The sequence below is a fragment of the Zonotrichia leucophrys genome, chromosome 10 (assembly GCF_028769735.1).
Source record: "Zonotrichia leucophrys gambelii isolate GWCS_2022_RI chromosome 10, RI_Zleu_2.0, whole genome shotgun sequence".
Classification (NCBI taxonomy): Eukaryota; Metazoa; Chordata; class Aves; order Passeriformes; family Passerellidae; genus Zonotrichia; species Zonotrichia leucophrys.
This window is the reverse complement of record NC_088180.1, coordinates 1,869,204-1,879,264: the sequence shown is the minus strand read 5'-3', so window position 1 is coordinate 1,879,264 and position 10,061 is coordinate 1,869,204. Positions and strand designations below refer to the sequence as shown.

Sequence of the window (10,061 nt, the reverse complement as noted above, 5' to 3'; positions counted from 1 at the left end):
TTCCCTCCTCGCCCCTCTTTCCCCCGCTGGGAGTTGCAGTTCTGATGTTTCAGTTTCTAGGGTACAGGATTCTTTTTTTTCCAATGGAAAATACCAATCTGCAGCCCCGAGCAACCCAGCTAGGATTGTTGTCAGTCCCAGCTAGGATTGCTGCTTGCTCTGCCACCATGAGTGTTTCGGCTGAGCACTTCCAAAAAAAATCCTTTTATCCTGATTGACTCTGGAGCAGGGAAATGGAGATTCTGTAAGGAGAAACTTCTGGGGTTTGGGCAAACTTTCTGCCTCCTTCATCTTTCTATCCTCCAGAACCAGATTATTTTAAAAGATAAGATTAACTTGTCTGTTTCTGCTGAACTGCTAATCCTTCCTTGAAGATGTTGTCATTTTTTCTCCCCTCCATATACTGTGACAGAGGGACTCCCAGGTCCCCTCCACGGTCACAGCTTCAGAGTGGAGGATGTTTCACAAGGTGCAACAAGTTCAGTTTCTCCCACTGTGAACTGTAGGCATCACTTTTCTACTTAAAGCTGCAAAAAGTGCCAAAGAACTGCAAAAATGCCGGAAGGGCAATCAATGGAGAAAGAAGGACAGACATTCAGAGTTGTTTCCCTGGAAATTCTCTATAAAACGAGTCCAAACATACAGAAATGCAAACATCCATTGGTGTTGGTTGAAATCTAAATTGAAATTTAACAAGACCGCATTCTCCATGCTATGTTCTGGTTTTTAAAGTTTTCAGCTCTGACGAGTTGTGTTTTGTGAATTTACACTTGGAAATGTTTCCTGCTTCATTGTATCTCATAGGAAATTTGGGCAAAGGTACCAGGACAAGTGGAATTCAAGCCATTATTATTTAATCTGTCCTAGGTTAAACTGCTCATTTATTTCTTTTCTTGCAGCAGCTCTGACTGTTTTGTGGGCACTTTTGCTGGGTGTCAGGAGCATCAGGAATCAGCTGCAGCTCCTCTTGCCAGGTAAATCAATACACTTGAAGGCTGCCTTTCTCCAGGTTTGGCTTTCCAAGAAATAAACCCAAAGCTGTTACAGCAAAATAGCCCCAAAAAAGATTTTTAAAAGCACACAACAGCTCTGTCAGTCTGTAGCAGTCAAGTTAAATTCAGAGCCATTGTAAAATCCCAGCCTCTGTTCCAGTCTTTGCTGTTATTATCTGGGTTGCTGGACAGAAAATTATTCTCAAATCAAATATTGCTTTATGTATTGAAAAGCAATTGAGCTGCCTAAACAAACTGTTTTATGATAATTATTGTTGTCCCCACTCACCTCCAGGGATTTGGGACCAGCTTTTTGTGGCTGAATTGTTCTGGGTTGGATCTTACCCAAAAATATGATTTAAACTGGTTTTTGGAAAATGAGAATAAAATCACCTGCTCTGTACAGGAACAGAAAAAAATACTGCTTGGACACGAGTCAGATCAGCTCTGGCATTCCCAAACTTCCTGGGGCAGTGACATGCAGAGAGGCTATTAAATGAGCAAAACAAGAGGACTAAGCATATTATGTTTTGGTAGAGAAGATCTAACGCAGGCACAAGAATAAGGTGTGTAATTGCTGGAAGTGGAGTGCCAGAGGAAGGTCAAGGTCATCTGTGTGAATCACACGCACCTTTTAATTTTATATCATTCAGCTTCCTTTAGCCTTGAGGTGTGCTGATAGAGTCCTTCAGCCTTGAGATGTGCTGATAGAGTTTTGAGTGTTCTTTGGACCCTCATGCTGGGAACGGGGGCTGCTTCTGGCCCCCCTCAGCCACGTGCAGGACCAATCCTTCCTCTTCCTCCTTCATCAGACCAGCATCTCCTGGGGAAAATCTTCTTGGAGGAAATGGGCAGGAATGGGCGAAATGGGCTTTGTTCCACTTGGCACTGCTGGCCCCTGGCTGGGGTTCATTTTGCTATTGTGAAATCCACGTTTTCAGTGGTTCCTTGTCATTTTGAAGGAAAACACTTCTGCGTTCTTTGCCCACTGGGAAGTTCCCCCAGTGGGCTTGGGCACTTCCACCCCAAGGAGGAAAGAAAGGCCTGGCCCTGTGCAGGCAGGAGCTGCTCGACAGGTTCCTGCTCTGGGGCTGCTCCTCAGGACCAGGGCTGGTGTCTGCTGGGGTGCCACGGCCCCTGAGGCTGCTGGGCCTGCCCCAGGCACCTCCTCTCTGCTCCAGGATGGATTTGGGTGGCGTGTGCTCTGCTGGGAGTGTTCTGAGCGCTCTGCCCGCCTTGCTGCCAGCGTCACATTTCCTTGTCCCTCTGGGGACCCTTCAGGTGCACCTCCCTCAGCTGGTTATTCCAGAACGGAGCCACCACTGGCCGGAGGCACCCGGGCAGGGCAGCACAGGGAGTCACAGCTCTGTCCCGCAGGCTCCTGGAGGTGCAGGATGACTCTGTTCGACGGCGTCTACCCCTTCTACCCGCAGCACAGGAAGGCTGCCGTGTTTGACATCAGCACCATCATAGTCACCGTGGTGTTCCTCACGCTGGCTTGCTGCTTCCTGCTCATCATCCCGGGCATCCGCGGCCGGGCGGTGAGTGACCCCGGGCATGGGTGCTGGGACCCCGGGCATGGGGGCTCTGGGTTCTGGGACCCTGGGCATGGGATACCCCGCGTGCTGGGACCCAGGGATGGGGTGCCCTGGGTGCTGGAACCCTCCTGGGCATGGGCGGCCCTGGGTGCCAGGACCCCCGGCATGGGCGGCCCTGGGTTCTGGGACCCCGGGTATGGGGTGCTCCATATGCTGGGACCCTCCCGGGCATGGGGGCTCTGGGTGCTGGGACCCCGGGCATGGGGGCTCTGGGTGCTGGGACTCTCCCGGGCATGGGTGGCTCTGGGTGCTGGGACCCTGGGCACGGGGTTCCCCGCATGCTGGGACCCAGGGATGGGGTGCCCTGGGTGCTGGGACCCTCCTGGGCATGGGCGGCCCTGGCTTCTGGGACCCTGGGCATGGGGTGCTCCACATGCTGGGACCCCGGGCATGGGTGCTGGGACCCCGGGGATGGCGGCTCTGGGTGCTGGAACCCCGGGCATGGGCGCTCCTGGGTGCTGGAACCCCGGGCGTGGGATACCCCGCATACTGGGACCCCGGGATGGGTGCTGGGACCCCGGGCATGGGGTGCCCTGCATGCTGGGACTCCGGGCATGGGTGCTGGGACCCCGGGGATGGGGGCTCTGGGTGCTGGAACCCCGGGCGTGGGATACCCCGCATGCTGGGACCCCGGGGATGGGTGTTGGGACCCCGGGCATGGGGGCTCTGGGACTCCGGCCATGGGGTACCCCGCATGCCGGGACCCCGGGGATGGGGGCTCTGGGTGCCGGGACCCTCCTGGGCATGGGCGGCTCTGGGTGCTGGAACCCCGGGGATGGGGGCTCTGGGTGCCGGGAATCCAAGGATGGGCGGCTCTGGGGTTCAGGGAGAGGCAGGAGCAGAGGCAGGGCTGTTCCTGCTGTTCCTGCTGCCTCATGTCCCACCTCTCTCCCTGCAGAGGCTGTACTGGACTCTCCGTGTTCTCCTCAGCCTCTTCGTGGGACTGGTGATTGTCGGTGAGTGCAGGGCAGCCCCTCGGGTTTGGATGGCTCTGGGGGAAGGATTGAACCCTGGGGCTGGGAAATGGGAGCTGAGGGGCACAACCACTGCTGGTCGTGGAGTCTGCCTTAGCCTTGCTCTGCAAAGCAGTCACACAGTTCCCAAAATGGCTTTCCCTTCCTTTCCTTTTCCCTTCCCTGGGCTGAGGGTGCCTGGAGGTGCCTGTGGTAATTTCTGGGAGTTTTGCTGGTGTAACTCAAGCAGCCCCAGCTCCACCAGGCTGCACAGCCCCGTGTTCCTCCAGCTGTGTGTACCTGACACAGGCAGGGTGCAGGAACAACCACAAAGGCATGGATGAAATGCAGAGAGCAGGTTTATTCTCATTACCCTGCCCTCCAAGGGACCCCCAGAGCAGCACTGGGTAGAGACAAGGAGGGCACTGGCACCAAGGGTCACCAAACCTGCTGTTTGCACCTGGTTTGCAGGAATTTGTGCAGGTGTAGCTCACTGATGTGCTTTGATCTTCCCTTGTTCAATAGGTGCTCCTCTTCCCCAACACACAGGGCTAGACAGTGCTCACTGTGATCTCTGGGGTTTTCTACACACTGCTTGATGTGTTTGCAGTCCTCCTCACCAGTTTTCCATTATTCCCCCCACTCTGTGAGCCCTCTTGTGCTGCAGCCAGGCGTGTTTGTGGAGATTGTGAGGAGCCTGGCAGTGATGTGGAGGGAGCAGGTTGGAATAAAGCACAGGCAGGGCAGAGATTGAAGTGGTGGGGTAAACACCTCCCAAGGAGCAAGGTCAGAGGAGATGAAGGTGAGGATTTAATTTAGTAAAAACCAGGAAATCTTCTGTAATAACTGATGGTGGAAACCAGGCAGTGGGATTTCCAGCTCTGGGCAACAGGATGGGTAAGAAAAGATATACTGAGGGGACAAAAGATGCCAGGTGGCAAGAGAAACCAGCCCTGACCCTAAATCAAAGCATCCTTCCTGCTGTGAAGGACAAGATGGACTCAGATGACCTAAAATGATGACCTAAAGATTCAGCTCTGACTTGATTAGGCAGCCAGGCTGGGACCAGCTGAGGGGCACAGGGACCATCCCAGGGTCTGGGAGATGCCACCACAGCCCAGCCCTGCAGAGGCACAGCCCCACTGTGGGACAGGGCTCTGCTGGGGCACAGGGAGGAACACACTGTTCCTGAGGCAGCGTCAGAGTTTCCGTCTGGCAGCAGCAGGGCACACTCACCCTTGCAGCCAGAAACATTCCTGTGGAGCTCCCACTGCATCAGTGCCCTCACAAGTTGACTCAGCAACTGAACATTTTCTCAGGAGGGTTTTGTTCAGCCTAGCATCAAACCATCGGCTTTACCTTCATTGGAAAATGAAGCCCACTGCAAAGTGGAAGTGCTTCCAAAAAGATACCTTGTTCCCAAAGACAATACCAGAAAAAAAATCCAATTTTTCTTTTTTTCCGAGCTGGAATGGCTGCCCAAGTTGTGATGGCACTTCCCACCCGTCTCCACCTCTCCTTTTGACAATGACCTTTACTATTCACTAATAATGCAATTCAGGGAGCTGGATGTGGGAAATGAGACTCACCCCTGTTCCTGTGGCTCATCTCTGAACCCTGGCTGCTGTGGTGCTTGCCATGGTGGGCAGCTGGCAGGGAAGCTCTGCAGAGGATGTCCAGGGAGGGATCAGATCAGGATGTCCATGCCTGGGGATCAGAGCCCTGCTGTTCCCGGATCCAGGGAGTGGATGCTTAGCAAGGGGAGGACCCGAGCTCTGCAGGGTGTGGGAGCTGGTTGGGGCACGTCCTGGTGGCTGAATCAGCATTCCTGCCCTCCCAACACTCCCTCCCAGTGCCATGGTGGGAATGCTGCCACTCACCTGTGATTCTCCCCTTGAGCACAGCAAAGCCTGGGCCTGCTTTAACCCCAGCTTCATTTTTCCTGGCAGTTGTGCAGTTCACAGGGGACTGGGAGCGTGGCTGGGTGCAGGCCAACACCTCCTACAAGTCCTTCAGCCCCGCGCAGGTGAGCGCTGACATCGGGCTGCACATCGGCCTGGCCGGGCTCAACGTCACGCTCAGGGGTGAGTCTGTGTCCCCCTGTGCCCCTGGGCAGCGGCCCCAGCAGCTGCACAGCTGCCCTGCAGGGCCCTGGCAGTGTCTGGGCCCTGCTGTGCCCACGCTGCTGCTGCGCTGGCAGTGCCCAGGGCTGGCACAGCAGAGCTCAGCCCGTGCCTCCCGCAGGAAACCCGGTGCAGCAGATCAACGAGACCATCAACTACAACGAGCACTTTTCCTGGAGCTTTGGGGAGGATTATGAGCTCAGCTACAGCCAGGGGCTGCACAGGGGGCTGCCCAGCCCCATCCTGTACGTGGCAGAGAAGTTCAGCGGGCAGAGCCCCTGCGGGGTGCACGGGCAGTACCGCATCGCCGGGCACTACGCCTCAGCCATGCTCTGGTGAGCCCTCCTGCCCTGCCCTGTCCTGTCCTGCTGCCAGCACAGGGGTGTGGGGAGCCTGGCTGCCCTTCCCCATGGCCTTTGGGATGGGTGGGATTGCATCCTGTCAGGAGGGAAGCTGTGTGCATGGAGGGGGCCCTGCCGGGCACTGTAGACACTTTGGGATGAGCAGAGGAGAAGTTCAGGTTCTCCCTGCTGGAAAAACCCAAAGGGTGGGCAGAGGAGAGAGGAACGTGCTGCAGGTCCCTGCTGTGGTGTGGCAGGACTCCCTCCCCATGGATGGAGTTGGAGCTGCTGTCCTTGGTGGCCCAGAGAGGCCCATGAAGGACTCTCCCAGCCCTACCCGTGAGTGGGTTTTGTACCTAAGATTGGATCCAGTGGGGAAAAGTTCCTGCTGCTGTTATTGTGGAGCTGATCTCGACTCTTTGGCAAGGTCAGAGATCTGTCAGTGCCCGTTTGGGCTGGGGGAGAGCTGTCCCAGCTGGCAGGAGATGGGGACCAGCTTCCACCACGTGCTGGCCATCACGAACCATTGCAGGGCTGCTGTCCCTGCCTGGGGTTTGACAGCTTGTGACAGTGTTCATGGGGGTCTGGGGATGAGGGGAGAGATGAGGATCTGACTCCATGTTTCAGAAGGCTTGATTTATTATTTTATAATATATATTCTATTAAAACTGTACTAAAAGAATAGAAGAAAGGATTTCCTCTAAAGGCTGGCTAAGAGTAGCAAAAGAAGGAATGATAACAAAGGTTTGTGTCTGGAACAGAGAGTCTGAGCCAGCTGACTGTGATTGGCCATTAATTAGAAACAACCACATGAGACCAATCACAGATGCACCTGTTGCATTCCACAGCAGCAGATAATCAATGTTTACATTTTGTTCCTGAGGGCGCCTCCTGCTTCTCAGGAGGAAAAATCCTTTAAAAGATTTTTTCATAAAAATGTGTGACAGACAGCAGGACACGGAAATAGGGAAGGAGCCTGGTTTACCATGGAGCAAGAGCTCCTGGCCCATAGCTGAGGCTTTCCTCTGTAGCCCAGCTCCTCAGCAAGTGCAGAGCTACTGCTCATGGCCTTTGCCTGCTCCTGCACTCATCCCAGTCCTGGTGCTGCTCTCAGGGACCAGGCTGCCCCATGTGTGGCAGGGCAGGTAGCTGGGGTGGTCCAGATGCTCTGAGGGGCTGCCACAGCCTCCTTGAGCTGTGTGTGGGCTGAGCAATGTGAGGAGGAGATCTGTGTTTGTGCTTCTGGATGGAGCAATGTGAGCCTTGCACGTGCACTTGCTCAGCCTGGGGATTAGGGATCATTCCTGCCTGCTTCTCCTCCTCCTGCAGTGCTCCTGGAGCCCAGAGTGCTCCCAACACATGGAAATCCTCACACAGAGCACCCTAACCCATGGCACTCTCACCACTCATCCCTTGGTCTCCTCCTGCCTCCAGGGTCGCCTTTTGCACGTGGATCATCTCCAACATCCTGCTCTCCATGCCCGCCCTGGTTTATGGAGGATACATGCTCCTGGCCACAGGGGCCTTCATGATCTTCTCCCTGCTCTCCTTCTCCACCGTGAGGAACTCCCCGATGTGCCCCATCCAGATTGGGAGCAGCACCCTGCACGTGGCCTATGGGGGATCCTTCTGGCTCATGCTGGCAGTTGGTGAGAGCATTGGGGTGCCCCAGGAAACATCCCTGAGTCCCAGGGCTGCCCCCCAAAATGGGATGTGCATCTCCCCAGAGCCCCAGCCTGGGCCTTGGCGTGCAGATCCTGGCAGAGGTGTGAGGAGGGGTGGGAAAAGGACAAGCACCATCCTCATCTCAAGGCTTTCACAGCTCCTGAGGTGTGCAAAGACTTTGGGATCACCCTCCTGGGTTTTCAGACCTGTGCCTGGGCATTAAGGATGCTCAGAGCAGCTCATGCAATGGAAGGCCACCTTCCATAAGCAAAGGCATTGTCCTCTGGCAGGGGACAATCCTACAAGGGGTGGGGACACTGCTGGGGTGACAGGACCCCATCAGAGTGTGTGTTTGTTCCAGGCCTGCTCTGTTTGGTGGCTGGGACCACCGTCGTGGCAATGCACCACCTCAACCTGGACCTGCTGAAAACTTTCTTTGATCTCCGTGAGGACAAAGCAGAGGAGCACCAGGAGCTGCCTGAGGTGTTCATCAACCCTCACTTTGTGAGCAAGAGCCAGTCTCCCTCTGAGCACACTGAAATCAACAGTGTCTAGCAGAAAATCCTCACTCTTCCCCTGAGGATGGACCCAAAAGGGCAGAACAAATCCTCCTTGATGTCCCCAGAGATGCATTTCCCCATCCAGCTGCCTTTGAACCCACTCTGGGATGGGTCCTTGCTGGCAAGCCCTTCCCAGGCTGTGTCTCCTGTGATCTGTGCCAGAGCAGCTCGCTGAGACTGGGGCTGCACACCCACCTGGGCACGCTGTCCCAGGAGGAATCCATGTCCTTCCTGCTCCATTCTCCAAGGGTCTGTTCCCACTGACACTGAGAAACAGCTCATGGCTCACATTTCTGCCTGGGAGCACCTGCCACTCCAAAAGCCTGGGGTTAAACCTGGTCATTTCTTCCCCAAACATGACGTTTTTTGGTTTAGGTGTATCCAGGAAAGCCAGGTATGGATCCAGCTTCTGCAGGAGCTGGAATAAAAAGCCTGCTCCAGAAACAAACACTGAGTGAATGTACCATGGAGCCTGCTGAGGGGGATGTGCTGATTTGATCCTTTTCACCTTCAAATTTGGCCCTTATTAGATGAAATTGTAGCCTAGTGTGGGCCGAAAGGATGCCATAAGGAGAGGAAGGAGAGTGGGGAATGAATCCCTGTCCAGCTGGAGCACACTCAGACTGGCTGGGATGGAGGGGAGGGAAGGATTCCATCCTTCTGCCCCACTCAGGTGAGACCCCACCTGCAGAGCTGCCTCCAGAGAGGACACAGAGCTGCTGGGGAGCCCAGAGGAGGCCACGGAGATGCTCTGAGGGTGCAGCCCCTCTGCTCTGGAGCCAGGCTGGGAGAGCTGGGGGTGCTCCCCTGGGCAGGAGAAGGCTCCAGGGAAACCTCAGAGCCCCTGCAGGGCCTGAAGGGGCTGAAGGGGCTCCAGGAGAGCTGGAGAGGGACTGGGGCCAAGGGATGGAGGGACAGGATGAGGAGGAATAACTTCCCACTGCCAGGGAGCAGATGGGATATTGGGAAGGAATTCCTCCTTGTGAGAGTCATGAGGCCCTGGCACAGGGTGCCCAGAGATGCTGTGGCTGCCCCATCCCAGAAAATGTTCCAGGCCAGGCTTGGAGCAACCTGAGACACTGGAAGATATCCCTGCCCTTGCTGGGAACAAGATGAGCTTTAAGACCCCTTCCAACCCAAACTATTCTGGGATTCCATATCTGAATGCTGGAAGCCTGGGCACCTTCATTCCAATTAACTGTAAACTACATCATTTCAATATTTTGACTTTTCTTCCTGAGATCCTTGCTGGCAAGTTACTCATTTGTGTCGGATGATGTTTGTGTGTCACTAATGTGGTTTGTTCTGCACAGGAATTATTTTCAATAAAACTTTACTAAAACCCCTCTCCTTTGAAGCACTCCATGTGGACATTTAGGGGGCTGGTTTGTTAAGAAGGGACCATGGGGCACATCTGGAGGTCAATCCTGCCAAGCCCCCAGCAGCAGCATTTCCTTCCCATGGGGACAAATGTCTCCTTGGCAGATTTCAGGGGCTAAGAAACCCACTGAGGAACCTTTGCCATGAGGAGCCCAGGAGGAACCCAGACTGGAGGTGCTGCTCAGCTCTCCCTAATGAGTTCCAGCTGCTCTCCAAGGCACTGTTGATCCTCCTTTCCCAACTCCTCCTCCCTCCTGGTCTGGTTCCTCCATCATCCTCCTCAATTGTGTTCTCTCTGCCATCCTGCTCCTCCTTTCACACTGAGAGCAGATATGGGGTACAGGGGGCACAGCTCCATCTCAGCCTCCTGCCTGCTGGTGGGGCAGCATCCAAGGGCAGGGGGATTTTTAAAGGTCTTCAGGGTTAGGGGCACTTGTGGGCTCTGCTTT

General features: G+C 55.1%; 1 protein-coding gene across 2 annotated transcripts; it reads left to right on the top strand.

Annotated features, from left to right (window-relative positions):
• The first annotated feature begins 902 nt into the window (after positions 1-902).
• DUOXA2 (dual oxidase maturation factor 2) lies at positions 903-8,471 on the top strand. 2 transcript variants are annotated; one of them, XM_064721803.1, is made up of 7 exons: positions 903-974; positions 2,370-2,533; positions 3,489-3,546; positions 5,493-5,627; positions 5,788-6,001; positions 7,442-7,656; positions 8,034-8,471. In XM_064721803.1, the coding sequence occupies exons 2-7, from the start codon at positions 2,387-2,389 to the stop codon at positions 8,225-8,227; spliced, it is 963 nt and encodes a 320-aa protein (XP_064577873.1). In that variant the 5' UTR covers positions 903-974; positions 2,370-2,386; the 3' UTR covers positions 8,228-8,471. The 2 variants fall into 2 exon arrangements, with proteins under 2 accessions (XP_064577873.1, XP_064577874.1); XM_064721804.1 differs by lacking the exon at positions 903-974 and adding an exon at positions 2,159-2,273.
• Positions 8,472-10,061: the final 1,590 nt, after the last annotated feature.